The sequence below is a fragment of the Anguilla rostrata genome, chromosome 11 (assembly GCF_018555375.3).
Source record: "Anguilla rostrata isolate EN2019 chromosome 11, ASM1855537v3, whole genome shotgun sequence".
Lineage (NCBI taxonomy): Eukaryota > Metazoa > Chordata > Actinopteri > Anguilliformes > Anguillidae > Anguilla > Anguilla rostrata.
In genome coordinates, this window is record NC_057943.1 from 36669853 (window position 1) to 36686752 (window position 16900).

Below are 16900 nucleotides of genomic sequence, written 5' to 3' on the forward strand. Positions count from 1 at the left end.
CTTGCAAAAGACTGCAATACGTTTAACGTTTATGAAACATGTAACGTCAGTTTAATAAAAGTCAGGCAAGTAAGCATTAGACTCGCTTCACCACTGCAGTGGGTGGAGCCACCATCACACCAGCATAACCGCCACGCCTAGCGGCTTCGGACATAAGAAATGACACAAGCACGGTTACCCTAAAAACAATTTATTTTTCTTAAAGTACGTTTAAAAGCAGACTGAGGAAATTCCAGGATGCGTGTGTACAAAAGGTTATTTGCACCAAGATTTATTTTCTGTTGCTCAGTTTTTTTTCTTCCGTTTTTTTTTTTTACAACAATCAAATGCAAGGTCTTAAAAAGTTAATAGTATAATATTTAGTTGTTTGCTCTTTTTCTTTTTTTTATTACTTTTTATACTTTTTTTCATTTTTCTTTTGAAGGTAAAGTTGCAGACTTTGCGAAAGAGGCGAGAGACACAAGGATGAGCCAGTAGAGTTTCACACTGAATAAAATATACAATACAGGAGCCGTAAAGGGGAAACAACCACAATAATAATAAAAAAAAGACAAAAAAGGAGGGGGTAAATGGAGTGAAAGATGGAGGGAATAACTGACTTGTTTATCTGGGAAGAGTGAGACGGCAGCTTATCACACACTCCCCGTAACCACCCTGGCACAAAAAACCCAAGTACTTAATCTGAAAACCCTTTTATAGAATCAAATACTAAGTAATACCACTTTCCATCACCTGACTGCATACCCACTGGTGTGCTGCAAGGGGAATTCATCCTGATCAAATTCATCTCTACATTTCACTGAAAATCAGAGCAAGTGATCAAACAAAGCTATATGACTCATTTATTTTCAAACATCTACACAAACCGGCATATAACTCAGAAAAACTGCATAAGCATTGGCTTTATTTATATTTTTGTTGTGTTTTGATGCGAATGTCATATTTAAAGTAAAACATTTTTTAAAAACAGTTGTAGGTATTTAAATAAATCAAAAGCAGCTGGTTGGTTTTAATGGAATATTAAACTTGACTTTCTGTCCAAAGATCTCACTTACAGGTTTTTTTTTTTTGGGGGGGGGGTCTGCCCATATCACACGTACAGTGGAGAACTTTCACACAGGAAGTGATGCGCACGGTCACACGGCCATATGCAGACTCAAACAACAAAAGACAGACGAGCCATGTCTCACTGAGGGGAAACAGTGAGCATGCTTCTGGTGTGGAGTGTTAATCTCCACCCTATTCCTCAAAACCCAGAGAACCTTCCGAAACGAGCATGTACTAAATAATCTCAAAAAAAAAAAAAAACTTTTAAAAAAACCAGAACCGCTGAAAGACCAGCCTGTTCACCCCCACTCTCCTGTACCCCTCCCTGCCCCCCCCCAGTGATCCCTGCTCTTATAGGTGTGGAATCGACAATGGTATTCCCTCCATCTTCCCCTCCATCTCCTTTGGCCTGGTTAGAATCTCTCCTCCTGCCCCCTGCTCCCGTGCCCCACCCTGCACCCCACACCCAGCCCACCCGCCTCCCCAGGAACCCAGAGGCCACATTGCCCCTCCCTTCCTGGGTATGGTTACATCCCCCCCACCCCCCCCCCCCACTCCCCTTCTTTCCTTGGACCTCTATAGCAGGAGGCAGGCACTCTTCTTGCCCCGTTTCTTGGCCTGCAGCGCCGCCCTAGTGGCCATCTCAAACACCTCCCTCACTCCGTCCTTGGTTTTGGCCGAGCACTCCAGGTAGCCGAAGGCGTTGATTCGGTTGGCCATCTCCCGGCCCTCCTCAGGCTTCACTGGCTCCTGTGGGGGGTGGGTGGGTGTGTCAGATGGTGACCTCACTATGTGTGTGTGCATGCGTGTGTGTGTAGGCAGCTATGCGTGCATGCATAATATGTGCATACCTGTTTCATCTTGGCTAGTTCCCGGCGTGTGTGGTCATCGTTGCGTAGGTCCTTCTTGTTGCCCACAAGGATTATGGGAACGTTTGGGCAGAAGTGCTTTACCTCTGGCGTCCACTTCTCAGGAATGTTTTCTGTCACACAGGGAGAGATGTACAAACGCCCGAACACCCATAAAAACACAAACAATAAACACTACCAACCCCCCACCCACATACACACACACAGGTCCCAGTGAACATACACTGGAGCACACACTCAGTTCAGGCTCTACAAGATGACAAAGTCTCACCCAAACTGTCAGGACTGTCTATGGAGAAGCACATGAGGATGACGTCGGTATCGGGATAAGATAAGGGGCGGAGCCTGTCATAGTCCTCCTGCCCAGCTGTGTCCCACAGTGCCAGCTCCACCTGCAGGATGGGAAAATAACTGTTTCAAAGGGGGGTTCTGTGATTGGTCAAGAAAATCCTGCTAAATCCTCCCCTCAGAAAACCTCACCTGCTTGCAGTCGACCTCAATGTCGGCAACGTAGTTCTCGAACACTGTGGGGACGTAGACCTCGGGAAACTGGTCTTTACTGAAGACGATGAGCAGACACGTCTTCCCGCATGCTCCATCCCCTACGATCACCAGCTTCTTACGGATGGCAGCCATCTGCAGCACAAACACAAACACAGAGTTGCTCTATCAGTCCTATCACAGTAACACACACACACACACAGCAGCTTTCAAAATCCTCACAAACAGAGTAATACACACACACACACACAAACAGCTTCTGCTTGAGTCCGCACAAACAGCAGTAAACAGCTTACCATTTCAACATTCATGTCTATTTTCTACATATTTAATGCTCTGGATGAAATGCAGTCATAGATTAGTGCATGCAGTAATAAAGATGATCGCATAGAAGCTGTGTGACCTTGCTGCTGATTGGCTGTCTTATCGACACCGGTTTTTTCGTGGAAGCATTTTACGTGGCCTCTCAAGTTTGGTTGTTTACTAGCACATCAGATATGATTTTTAAAAAATGAATTAAAAAAGACGAAAGATTGCCTATAATGCCTCATTAATGCCGATTTGATACATCGTGCGGCCCGACTGGGCGCTAGCTCTCCTGTAGTACGGCGCAGAGTGTACACTGTGGACGGCAGACACGGTCTCACGAGCGAGTGCGAGACGGGGCACCTGTGGTGCAGAGTACAACATGCTACTCCCCATAAACTGCACCCCATTCATTACCAGTGGCTATTTTCTCCGTTTTAAAATGTGTGACTTTCCACTAATATACTGACATTCTGATATCGTATAATGCTACAATGCCAGACCAAGGAGCCAGCTTTCGGTTCTCAACCTCAGCACTGGAAGTAACATCGCCCTCTGCTGATATCTGTGATTTTCGCTCAAAAAGCAAGTTTCCCCATTGGGCTCCATTCATTTTTGACAGCAAAAATAAAATACTTATAATACTGATGTTAACTCCACGCATTATATTAGGAAGAAAAATCAGGTATTATTTTTCCGAGGTAAAATATTTTTTTCCTACCACAAAGACAAAGATATTAATTTTTTATTCATTATTTATTTTAGACAATGTCTGCACTATCCTTGTTGTACACTTGATGTCGGCACGTGACCAAGGACACAACTGAGCACATCTACGGAGCGAAATAACGGTACTTCCTGGTTCTGATGTGCTCCCCATAGGTTTCTACTGGAGTCGCTGTCCCTAAATATAATACACTCTAAGTGCCAGACAGACACGGGGATCATGACCACACCTGTACTTGTGGTGGCAGCCATTTTATTAAGTGTCACATCAAAAAAATTCTTAAGTAAAATGCCTTCTGAAAAATATTCCTCAGTATTCCATTTCAGATGATGTAACCAGTAAAAACTATGCGTCTCCTCCCTCTTAGACTGAAACGCATACTCTATTTCACATCAGTTCACCAAGTCAGAGTCCGTGAGTCAGCATTTGTGAGACTGCAGGATCATGGTTATACAGAGAGCGGTTTCCGCGGTCTACCGTTTCATAATAGACATTAACGCCACCAGGGACATTGTGTTGTAAAAACAACTGATATTATCTGCCGATATTTTTCCCCCATTTTCTTTCAGCTTTGGTCAAAGATTGAATAGACATTAATAGTTTTAGAGAAACAGTACTACTTCTAGTCAACACATTTCGCATAGAAAAATAAATAATAACAAATATAATTATCAACTAAAATGTATAAAAACGAACAGCATCAATTTTGTGCTTTCAAAATGGCTGCTTGATACGCTATCACACATCAGATATCTGGGCTAACAACATTTCTGACTTGGTCACCGGCATTTCGTAATTCCTTAATGGTTTGACAGCATTTGCAAATGGTACTATTTTCTATTTCTACATTATGCAACATGTGTTTGCATGATTAAAATTACTGATGTTTGCACTTCTGTTGTCGGTTACTTATTGTCGGTTGGGAGAAAACAGCAGTCGTTTCAAGTGTACAGTGCATTCACACATGAATCTACTCTAACTCGCTACACTTCTTCAGTGTGATAACAGATGGACCATTGAGTTCAGGGAGAAGGACCATCTGATACCCTCTATCAGGGTTTTTCCCGGGTCAAAATAGGGCTTAGGTGGTGACTGTGTGTGACCCAGTGAATGCGGTCGGTCCGGCTTCACTGCCACCGTCAACACGACGGCGTCGTCTCCCTGTATTTAGCTACATTTACAATGTAGCTAAATACAAAATAACTATGCTAAGGCATATCTATAATGCACTGGCAATCACAGTATACACACTTTTACCTGTGTTTGTTGTTCTAAAATGTGTTCAGGACATGGCGGTCTTCTCTGTGCGGGGAGGGGTGGGCGTGGCTACTCCTGGTGCACGACAGCTGATCATGCGAGCAGTTGCTTGCCACTGGTCTGTAACATCATACACTGCATTTCCAAAAGTATGTGGACACCTGAACATCACACCCACATGTACTTGCTGAACATTGCATTCCAAAACCATACCCATTAATATGGAGTTGGACTCTCGCGTTGCTGCTGTAACAGCCTCCACTCTTCTGGGAAAGCTTTCCAGTAGATTTTGGAACATGGCTGCGGGGATTTGCTTCCATTCAGCCACAAGAGCATTAGTGAGGTTGGGGACTGATGTAGGGTGTTAGGCCTGGCTTGCAGTCGGCATTCCAATTCATCTTAAAGGTGTCTGATGGGGTAGAGGTCAGAGCTCTGTGCAGGCCAGTCAAGTTCTTCCCCACCAAACTCAGGGAAAAAAACATTTCTTTATGGACCTTGCTTTATTCATGCAGAAACAGGAAAGGGCCTTCCCCAAACTGCTGTCACAAATTTGGAAGTGCACAATTCTCTAGAATGTCATTGTATGCTGTAGCATTAAGATTTCTCTTCACTGGAATTAAGGGGCCTAGCCCAAACCATTAAAAATGGCACCAGACCATTATTCCTTCTCCACCTTACAGCTGACACTATGCACTCTGCGAAACCCAGATTCGCCTGTCCGAATGACAGATAGTGAAGTGTGATTCATCACCCCAGAGAACGTGTTTCTACTGCTCCAGAGTTCAATGGCAGTGTGCTTTACACCACTACAGCCGACACTTGGCATTGCACATGGTGATCTTAAGCTTGTGTACTTGGCTGCTTGGCCATGGAAACACGTTTCATAAAGCTCTGGATGAACAGTTCTTATGCTGACATTGTTTCCAGAGGCAGTCTGGAACTGTGAGCGTTGCAGCACAGGACAGGTGATTTTTACGCGCTACACGCTTCAGCACTCGGCAGTCCCGTTTTGTGAGCTTGTGTGGCCCACCGCTTCGTGGCCGAGCTGCTGTGGCTCCAATACATTTCCACTTCACAATAACAGCGCTTACAGATGACTCTAACAGGGAAGAAATTTGATGAACTGACTTTTTGGAAAGGTAGCATCCTATGACAGCGCCACGTTAAAAGTCACTGAGCTCTTCAGTACGACCCATTCTACTGTCAATGTTTGTTTATGGAGATTGCACAGCTGTATGTTTGATTTTATGCACCTGTTAGCAATGGGTGCGGCTGAAATACCCAAAACCGCTAATTAGAAGGGGTGTCCACATACTTTCGGAAATGTAGTGTATTTGTTAACAAAGTTGACAGTTGACACAGACCAGCTAGCGAGTGATCCAATTTTTGTGAACAGCGTTGAAAGAAGTCTCAAAGTAGTAATGACTATAGTGATGGCGACTGTCATTTTCAACTGACACTGAGGGTTCCGTGTCTTTGAACCAGAATGTGTGGAAGAACTTATGGAGATTGAGAGGACAAGGTCGAGAGCAGAAAGAGAGGAAATGCAACTTGCTGAAGGTGTATCAGCTGAGAGTGAGAGGAGGGAAAAGGGTAAAGGAAAACTGGTGATGCACTTGTTGCCAGGCAACCCAGAGAATGTGCCACTGCCATAAGTGCCTTCAGCAAGAGTAGCTATGCAACTATCTTTTCCGTTGATAAGGCAAGGGGTCCAAAATTAATGACACTGTCTGTGTGGCTATATTGGCACATTTTGATTATAAACGATTTGTATTTATGCAAGCAAATGAACAAAATGTTTATTTTAAAGGATAAACATTGCAGAGGACAGTGCTGAAGCAGAGATGGATGGGACGCTTCACAGTTTATAAGATAAATAGATGTAGCCATCAGCATAGCCAGCTTAGTAGTCCACAAAGATGGAGAAAGTGAAATGGGAGTACAGTGGGTGGTTCTTACTGGCTTAAGGGAGCTAATGTTATGTACGTTCCTAATGTTTCACGTTATGTATGTGGCAAATGTTCATTCCAGTGCTAAACCCAACTGTTTATGTTTTGAAATGTTCATACTAAGGTTGTTAATGCTGCATATTAAAAAAGTTATCTTGCCATAAAACATGGTCATCTACATAATTACATTCTAATTGATAGTTAGAAAAGTTAAAAGTTAAAGTTAAAAAAAAAAAAAATGTAAAAACCCATTTAAACCCATCACTTATAACTGCATAGATTTTTATTCTTGTTCACTGTAATGTATGACAAGTGTGTTTGAATAAGAGAGAATATTTGGAAACAACTTGTCCATAACCACCATTTCAGATATTAATTACTGAACATGCAATGTGTTTTTGTTAATATACCAGAGGTGTGGACATTATTATTAATTTGATGTTGAAGGAACATAGGATTGAGGGAACATGGGCCTGTTTTCAGAAAACAATTACATTGAGGGAATATAGGGCCCTGGGAACATAGGAACTAGGGAATATAGGGACCTGGATACACAGGAACTAGGGAATATAGGGACCTGGATACACAGGAACTAGGGAATACAGGGACCTGGGTACACAGGAACTAGGGAATATAGGGACCTGGATAGACAGGACCTTGGTAATATAGGGTCCTGGATACACAGGACCTGGAAATTATAGATACGCTCTCACGTGGTTGAGTCTTTTTCACTTTAATGACCGCCCATATTTACTTACAGAATTCAAGTTGAAAAGGAATTATTTTTACTCGTAAACTGGTGAAAAAACTTCAAATTGGACATTCTTTTTTACTTCCAAATAAAAGGTTTACAAGTAAAAATAATTAGAGTAAACCAAGTAAAAAAAAACTAGACTTGTATGAGGTGTACTGAACCTCTACCAAGCTACTGACACGGGGGGTAAAAAAACTGCAAAAAACCAAATAAACTTTGACAAGGAAGCAGGTGTATAAATACTATCCAAACTGAAAGGAATGCTGGAAAATATAATGAAAATAAGACCCAGGTTGGAAAAAAAACAAATTATCCTTTATGTTTGATTTATTAATAATGTCTTTGTTAAATAGCTGCCAGTTGTCAGGGGGTGATTCTCAGCTCCCAGTAAATGTTATTTGGCTAACAAAGCTAACAGCTAAAAGAGTGAGCTACGTACAGCATACTCGAGGCAGGAGGGCTTGAGCCCCACATTTATCACATACCCCAATTTATCACATAATAGCTCAGCAACTATCCCTTTAATGATTTTCTGAGAGTACATGCTATTCATCTGTAAAAGGAACAAAGGCTAAACTAAATTGATTTACTTACCTGGTTTCTTTAAGAAATTACCTTTAACTGTTTGAAGAATACGTTTTTTGGAATCTTTTTTAAAAAGTCTAAGCCAGTGTTCGAGAACTCGACTACTTTCAGTTACCAGTAGTGAGTGTTAAATCGGCATTAGACAGTTCAGTTAAGAACATTCTATTCACGTATTGGTGGTCTTATTGATTTACCTTACCTGTATACCTGAAAAGCTGACTTGGGTTCATTAAAGAAATTACCTTTAAATGAGTCGTGGTTTAAAATAGTTTTATGAGATGCAAGTGGAGGTTAATTGCATTCAAATACTAGGCATGGAATGTTACTGTAAATGTTTTGTTTATAGGGCGTAGCGGCCGTCGTGATTCTATAATGGTAGTCCGTTCAGTTTGCCAGAAAAAGCGAACACGGAGACATCGCTATTTATCATTCTCGCTGTTTTTCCGTAGAGATACGGAAGTAAGGCCTGACCGGAAAGCGGGTTCTTCCGCGCAGAGGCGAGCGAACCGAAAGAATAGCGAGCATCTATTTATCTGCTCGCAATGAATAAAACACGTGTAGTTATTCTTTTGAGCAGCTGGACATAAAAACGTTCCTTCTTTTTGTGTCCGCTTCTTACACAGCGAGCAAGTTAACAATAAACGTTTTTAATCAGCGAGCTATGGCAAGGTTAGGCCCGTTTCAGCACAACGCTGGACCTTGGGCAGGGCCCAAGCACCGCACCCAAATGTCTAGAACCATTTAAAAACTAGTAATATAGCAACATATTTGTTCACAGCGATGCACGAAAATGATACATGACTGTATTCCGTCGTTGAAACAGAATAAGAAGCAACTTTTAGTGTATTAAACCGGAATACTATTTAAAGGTAGCTTGTCTAGCTAGCTACCAATTTATCTAATGCTAACGTTAGCCAGCATGCTACGCCACGTAGCTAGCTAGTTAGCAGATGGGCTAGAACTTAATGCACTGATAAGCCTTGATTGCTTGCTTGTCTGCAGACGTCTTATGACAGTTACTACGAACAGAAATTAACTTAACGTTTCAACGTCAACTACGGTTATACTGGCCAACAATGTTTGTCATTTCTAAACTCCTGTAGAGTTGGATAAACAGCTTCGACCCAACAGGTGACGCTAGCTGCTAAGCAACTACCTAGCTAATTGCCGGTATCGCAGTCAGATGTAGCTAGCTATTTAGGATAGCCGACCAGCGACCCAGAAAACATGACCCATGACCGACTAACTTGGTGAGCCGACTAGCCCTTTATTCAGTCTTGTCCGAGTGTGACATTGTGGGTGAATAACTTTAATGTTAACTAGTTGGTTTGCAAGCTGCGTTATCTTAGTAGTAGCCTACACCAAATCAATGTTGCCATCGGGGACAGGCAGTTAATTGACTACATAGCAATCCAGTATTCAGTTTCCATTTTCAAAGTTGAATTGCATCAGGTTGTCGACTGACTTTCTAAGCAAGCTAACTAGCTAGCCATCTAGCTAACAAATATCAAAGCTCAAGTTTTTTTTTTTTTGAAGGCAAGAGGCGACACCCAATGACACCATCCCGTTATCCTTTAGTTTATGTATCAAGCTAGCCACACATGCCCTTATGATATTTAATATTTTTAAGTTCGAAAAAAATTAATTCAAAGTCAAATGTAGCTGAACGTAACTTAATTGCGTGTATTAACTACATGCCAGCAAGGAGTTTTTCACTTGTTGTTCGTCCATTTCCGTCATCAAATAGCTCGATACTCGTTACCGCTCGCTTGCTAGCTAAGTACTTATAACCTTGTTCGTTTGGTGTCTTCGTTATGGGAAGTACTTTTCGCATATAAGTCAATCTGGGATATAGCAAACCTGTATAGTTCTATTATCATGAAAAAACAGTAGATGAAATTGTATAAAAATCAGACTTATTTACCGTTTATGTCTCTCTCGGGTGTCTTCGCTTTCCTTCTCTTTTCCTGTCCGACCCTAACGCCCCACCCCCTTCGACACTGCCACGCAGATAACACCCGCCTATTCCAGTCACATTCGTCCAATAGCAAACCTGCATGGTATGAATAGCAGGGACGTTACTCAATCGCTTAAAGGATCGAGTCACAACTCAGTTTTCACGGATATACTACAATATAGGCGGAAGTATGACGCCCAAGCTGTGCCAAAACCGTCCAATCAAAGAGCTAGACCGGAGACTGAATCGTCTTTATATCACGGAAAAATAAAGACTTTAGTTCCTTGCGCGGTGTTTATTTTACTTCCAACTCTGGTTTAATCTATTATTTTGAAAGGGCTCCGATGATTAAAAACTCATGTTAAGAAGTGTGTTTTTACTGTGAAGCACTCACTTCTAACTCTAGATTATTCACAAATAAATTGTAGCTGATAGCAGGACAGACGGGGCACATCCTGACCAGTTTACAGTGAGTAAACAGTTCAGTCAAACCAGATTATTGCATAGTTCTTACTACAAGAGCACCAGTAAAAACAGTAGGTCCCCATTGACCAGGGCTGAAAAATCCAAAATTGGTATAAAAGCAAGAAATGTATTTTAAAATATAGTGAAAACCCTTGTTTTACCAGTGCTGTCTACACCTACTGTATATCCATCAATATCAGATTATTTCATTTAGTTTAATAAAGCAGTTGGCTCTCACCTGACAATTTGGTCTGTACTTTCGAATAATGGGTCGTACAGAAGTATACGACACATTCAAGAGAACAATAGCACAATAAACAAGAAGTTCACGATTAAAAATTGAGACTAAATAAACATGAATAAATTAAAAATTTAAGAAGTACCACAAGAGCATAATAAGCAGTTAGGTCCACTTGCAGGGGAGTTGTTTTTACAATAAAAGCAGATTTGGCTTGGGAACATCTGACTTAAGGGTAAAGATGGTAATAGTGTAGTATAGTCTTAGTGCAGAGATGCAAGGTTAGGGAGCCTAACCCCTATAATTTTGGAGGACACTTTCAGAACGATGTCCAGCTTGGACAAGCACTTCACATTCATGCCACCAATCCAATACATCCTATCAAAAGTAAAACCAAAAAAATAGACAAATAACTAAAAAAAAAAAGAGAGAAATCGAAGACTAACCAGTATTGAAATAATTTTATACACCTGAACCAAACGGTGTCCTAAAAAACCGCCATTTCTGAGCTGCAAACAGGACCGGTATTGTCCTCCATACACAACTTGCTGTAGATGAGTGTGCCCAGACACTTGCATGAATGTAGCATATTTTTCATGCGTTATGGCTGGTGAGAGACTGGTGGGGTTTTTCCAAAAATGTACTGTATTAGTTTTAGCCACACAGGCATGCAGGAAGGAACAACGTCTCATTGACAGATCTGAATACTCTTAAAGAATGTCTGCGTAACGGCATAAAGAAATCAGATGTTTTATACATTCAGTAAGATAAGTCTGCAACTTTCAATGCGGGGAAAAAAAACACCTTCAAATCAGGCAGTTTGAGTCGAGGCTTCGTCATTCACAGGGTCTGTAACTGGGCCAAAGTGAGCAGTGTCCTGCCAGGTATGGGGCAGCTTTGGTCTGGAGTCCTCGGGACGGGTCATTCATTCCTCCCAGTGACATGGCAGGGACCGACAGCCTATCAGCTGTCACCAGTGAAAGATGTGCTTCTCTGCCAGCTGTCACCAGTGAAAGGTGTGCTTCTCTGCCAGCTGTCACCAGTGAAAGATGCGCTTCTCTGCCAGCTGGCACCAGTGCTCTGTTGCATGGTCTTATTTTATCGTGGCTCAGCCTGTAGGTTATGAAATCTTAACTGCGATTCAGGGTAGAGCATTAGAAAAATTTGAACGCTTTGTGTGCAGTGCCCCTTAAGGAGGATGCTGCTTACATGGCTGTACCTTACAAGCCCAAAACTGGCGATTCCAAATTGGGGAGGGTAATATGGATTTAGAATAGGGCTGCCCAACCCTGTTCCTGGGGAGGTGCTGTCCTGCAGGTTTTCACTCCAATCCTAACAAAGCGTGCCTCATTCAAGAGCTAGAGATCTTGTTGAACTGCTAATTAGTCAGAAGCAGGTGTGCCAAATTATGGTTGATATGAAAACCTACAGAACAGTATATCTCCATGCAAAGGGTTGCACAGCCCTGGTTAAGAAAATGGACACCAGGAGTAGACTATGCAGTTTACAACAGTCTTTAGTAGACAGCATAACAGTAAGGGCTTTGGCCATGTAATAGAAAACATATCTTCATTAAGTGGTGACATCAACAATGAAAAGTGAGCCATATCTCATCTTTAAGATGACTAATAATGTTTGCGTATAATTATCAGCACTCACATGAATGAAGAAAGTGGGATGGATCAATATTTATAGTTTAATTTTTGTTTACATGACATCAAACAATAGGTTACCAACAAAAAGACTCGCCCAATCATCCGGTCACTACTTTATGAACTTGGAATCTTGAAGTTACTCCTCTCCTCCAGCAGATGGCAGTGTGATCTTGCTGGGGTCATAGTAGTTCTCTTCTATGAGGGGAAGGCCTTCTGCCTCTCGCTGTTTGATCAACCTCTCTGCTTCCCTCCGGGCCCACTGCCTCATACTAGTGACATAGAGAAGAGACTGGGTTTTAACACTTCATCATTTTGGCTAAAAGAGCAAACATTCAATTTAATAAAGTACAATGGAAATGTCTCCAGCTTGAGTGCTCTATATATACATAAATATTTAATCAGCACACTACTTCAAGTACAATCACTGCATCAAATGGAGAAAGATAAATTAATTCAAATAAAAGATAACATGTTTATAACTCTGGTATGTTGAAGGTGTCCTGACAAACTCTGATGAACCATTTTAGGGTGTCTTGCTCACACAATATACACAAAGAGTTTAGGCCTTACTCAATAAAAACAATATTCAAAAAAATCTTTATCATTCCATTTTGGCCAACTGGTTTTGAATCGGAATAGATAAACATACTATTACACAGGCCAACACAAAATACAGACACAGTACTATGAACAACACATTAAGAGGGCAGAAAAAAATAAGGACAATGACAACAAAAATAATATAATTTAACAATAATAATATAAATACTAATAAAAAGCATAGATGACAGATCATTTAAATATTCAATAAGCTACAAAGGCAGACTGTGTTCTCATACTCTAATTTTGGTATGATTGTACAGTATATAGGTTTTAACATGCACACATGAAGATACAAACATACACAGACACTGTACTGTACACCTCAGCAAGTAACTTCAGTTGCTTAGATAGCTATGCAGCTGTGCATGTTAATGTGGACAGTGTAAGTGATAAGTGTACATGTTGCCGTGGATATGGTTGCCATGGGTATAGTGAATAAACTGCTGAATTTAGCTCCAGTGTGTGGCCACCCTTACCCAGGGTCAGGTAGATAGTGGATGAATGTGCCCCCAATAACAATGGCCACCGAGACGCCACAAAAGAAGGCCAACCGCATGTTCCACTGGTCCGCATGGGGGTCCTGGGAGAAGCCATGGTAGTCTGGATTCTGCAAAGGGAGTCGGAAGAGCCAGGGCTCGGAAATCAATTAGCCATTCAAATCATATTTGACAGGGCACTCGTGTGGTTCTTCACAGATTCGCTTAGCTGTAAGTAATGGCAGATGAGCTGCCATTTAAAAATTCAAAGCAAACACAGAGACATGTCCAAAACGAACAACATTAAAAGCAATTTATAAACCATGCTGAGTGAATAGACTTGAAATGTTTGATTCGGTACCCAAGAGAGAAAAAAGAAAGAACGGTACCCTACAGAATCTTCATCTGTACTTGCTGAGATTATAAAAAGTAGAAAGCCACTTGCAAAGTAGTGACCACATATGACACCGCCAGGAATGAACATAGATTTTTTCCCCCCAAAGTTCATTCCCACAGCATCTTTATATAGGAAGATTTCTCTCCCAGAAACTCATTTACGTTAAGAAGTAACTACAACGCACAGATCATTCAACCGGGATTACTCACTAGTCTCAAAGATGTAGCTAGAAGTCAGATATCTTGTTTTTAAAAATGTAATAATCCGACTGCGTTTACACAAGCAGGCTGGCTATGCAAAATGAATGACTTGTGAATGAATGTCACCGGCCCGTCGTTACAAATATTCAACTTGCTACACATCATCAGACCTGCAAACTATGTTATGTTTTCTGACAGCGGGTGAATGTATAGGACACCGATATAGCCCATCAGCTACAGTGGCTAACGTTTTTTCCTCCATTAGAATTAACAGTAGCCACATCCAACAGCACTAGTGATGCATGAAACTTCCAATTATATCAATGTGGCTTTAACCAACTGCAGTTGTCCTCAACTAGCAACCAGACGTTACTGCAACTGGAGTGGTTCTGGCCCGACTCACCTTCTCGTAGACGCTGACCTCTGCGTGTCCATGGCTGTCCTTGGCGTGGGCGGGTTGTAGGTCTGATACCGTCGTGGTGCCAGCAGCACCCGAGGATGGTGTTTGAGACACGAACCGAGCCGGGCCCACAGACCCCAGGCGAATCTGGGACAATGCGGGCCAAGTCCGCAGCAACCGTACGGCCATATCGTTCTCCTAAAAACACACAGTACCCGGAACCGGAAACACCTACTAATCTGGAAAGTCTTCTTCTGTGAATTTCACAAGTGGGAGTTAACCACCGTGGCGAACTGAATAGCGGCTTCTGTTGTGCTAATTTCTGAACTAGCCAAAAACAGGTCAGTAATACTATTTAAAAGATGACTATTTTTATACAGTGAAACTACAACACTCATATGCAAGATGCCAACCACAGAGTAAATACGGTTGGTACGCAGATCTTTGACTATCGATACCCGGCCTGTCAGCGAAGGAAGGGCTGCCTCCTCTATAGCTGGGTTCAATTCCGAGTCTTCTCATCGTTTCGTTTCTGGCAATTTTTTTTCACTTGCTGTTTTTGGCGTTTCAGGGTCAGTCCTTCAAAATGTACCGTTTCTTTCTCTAAATAGTCACTATGACAATGTCTCTAAAATAAGTGCCATACAAGTAAAATTTTAATTTTCGTACAAGAGAATAAAATGTGACTAATTTGATCCAGTCCCAATTGAATATTGCCATTGCTTCGTTCAAGACGGCACAGAATCACTGGCTGCTACTATTAGAATATATAACGTACATATGAATAATGGCCACTACCACCCCATTCTTACAGGTGACTTTATCTAAGAGTAGATTATTCATTTTTGGCTTGATCTGAGCAACCTCACTTCTTTGACTTTGGGCTGGCATCTTCTCTGATCAACAAAATTTATGGCTACAAAGCGGTTAACACACACTTGCCTGTATTCAACAAACACTCGATCACAAATTTGACTTATGAGTAAATGAGAGAACTATCCGTTTTCTTCACGAATTGGTTATGTTAAGATAGCCTTAGTGATTGCTGAACTCGCCAAACTGAGAAGAAAAAAATAACTTGCTTTTAACTTAGTCAAAAGACATTTTTATTGAATACTAGTCGCCATCTTACTCGCATTCACATTCGCATCACATACCCCCACAGTACGAACTGCAATGAGCACTGCCAAGAAAGGGGGAAGGCAGAAGTCCTTCATCAACTGCCACTTCCTGGGGTGAACGCCAGAAAAACACTGCAGTTTTACGGTCCCATCCTCTATATTACAGACCGACTGATACAGCAGCCCCCTAAAATCACCCCCCTGAATAAAATGGTTAACGTTGACAAAATGATCCAGCATCAACCACAGGCTGCAATGGAGTAGCTGTTTAACACATTAGTGCAGGAGTCCTCAATCTGATCCAGAAAGGGCTGGTATGGGTGCAGGCTTTCATTCCAACCAAACAGTAACACACCTGATTCCACTAATCAAGGTCCTTAGCAAAGACTAGTGGTTGATTTGTAGAATCAGGTGTGTTACTGCGTGGTTGGAATGAAAACCTGCACCCACACCGGCCCTTTCTGGCGACTGAAGACTCACCTCTTCAGGCTGCACCTCTCCCCATCCCCCCTTACCTCCCTGTAATCTCTTAAATGACTGTAAGCTTAGTGTTGTAACTAGGTAGCTGTTTCGTAGGTGACTTAGTTAATGCACCAGTCTTAACTACTGCTTGTATTTTTGCATAGACTGCGTTGTCGCTGTTCTCGTTTGTGTTGGTGTTAATCAGTTTAACCTTCAGGGTCCAAGTTGAACTATGCAGTTGTTCCCTGCACTTGGACCGGTACTTCTCTCTAGGGTTTTCGTCATACTTGTTCCTGGTTATGGTTATACACTTCGTTGTACGTCGCTCTGGATAAGAGCGTCTGCCAAATGCCTGTAATGTAATGGATAAGATTGACAACCCCTGCATTAGAGGGTGAAGGCTGGATGGATGTCATGTAGTATCCTCATGTACATAAATCAGAGTATTCTGTGTTCAGTAAAAAATAAATATGTAATAAGTTACAATTGAATTACAGTTCTCTGTTTATAATTGTGCAATTAATGAATGTATAAATATGAGTAAAATATTCTTAAAAGAGGAACGTTTTTTTGTGCATTCTGCCGAGGACCCTCTGGGGATTCTTCAGAGACCCGCTGTGTTTCCCCAGACTCAGTTCGGGATCCCCTGCATTACCGCATACACACAGAACAAGACCAGGTCAAAACCTAGTATATGGCTGGACCTAACACACTTCATCCGGCTGACCAATGGTGTAACTTCATAACTCGGCCTACCAATGGTGTAACTTCATCACTCAGTCACAGACATTTGCGTTTATAGGGCTGGTCCCGCTGTTGCAGTCCAGCCAAAAAACCATTAAGTACCGTCAAAACTCGAGTAAAACCCACTCGCCCAGTCCCTTAACAGAACACTGAAACACGCATTCAATAAGAATCACAACAGCATTTT

The 16900-nt window shown here is 41.8% G+C and overlaps 2 protein-coding genes across 2 annotated transcripts; both read right to left on the reverse strand.

Moving 5' to 3' along the window:
* Positions 1–174: 174 nt before the first annotated feature.
* On the reverse strand, positions 175–10076 carry LOC135234822 (rho-related GTP-binding protein RhoA-C-like). The gene is made up of 5 exons (XM_064299781.1): positions 9920–10076; positions 2397–2552; positions 2188–2308; positions 1899–2029; positions 175–1797 (listed from the first exon to the last, which is right to left on the reverse strand). Exons 2-5 carry the CDS (start codon positions 2550–2552, stop codon positions 1624–1626), a joined length of 582 nt encoding a protein of 193 aa, XP_064155851.1. The 5' UTR covers positions 9920–10076; the 3' UTR covers positions 175–1623.
* Positions 10077–12333: 2257 nt separating this feature from the next.
* On the reverse strand, positions 12334–15810 carry ndufb11 (NADH:ubiquinone oxidoreductase subunit B11). Its single transcript, XM_064299780.1, has 4 exons — positions 15544–15810; positions 14390–14584; positions 13390–13520; positions 12334–12579 (listed from the first exon to the last, which is right to left on the reverse strand). The coding sequence occupies exons 1-4, from the start codon at positions 15745–15747 to the stop codon at positions 12447–12449; spliced, it is 663 nt and encodes a 220-aa protein (XP_064155850.1). The 5' UTR covers positions 15748–15810; the 3' UTR covers positions 12334–12446.
* Positions 15811–16900: the final 1090 nt, after the last annotated feature.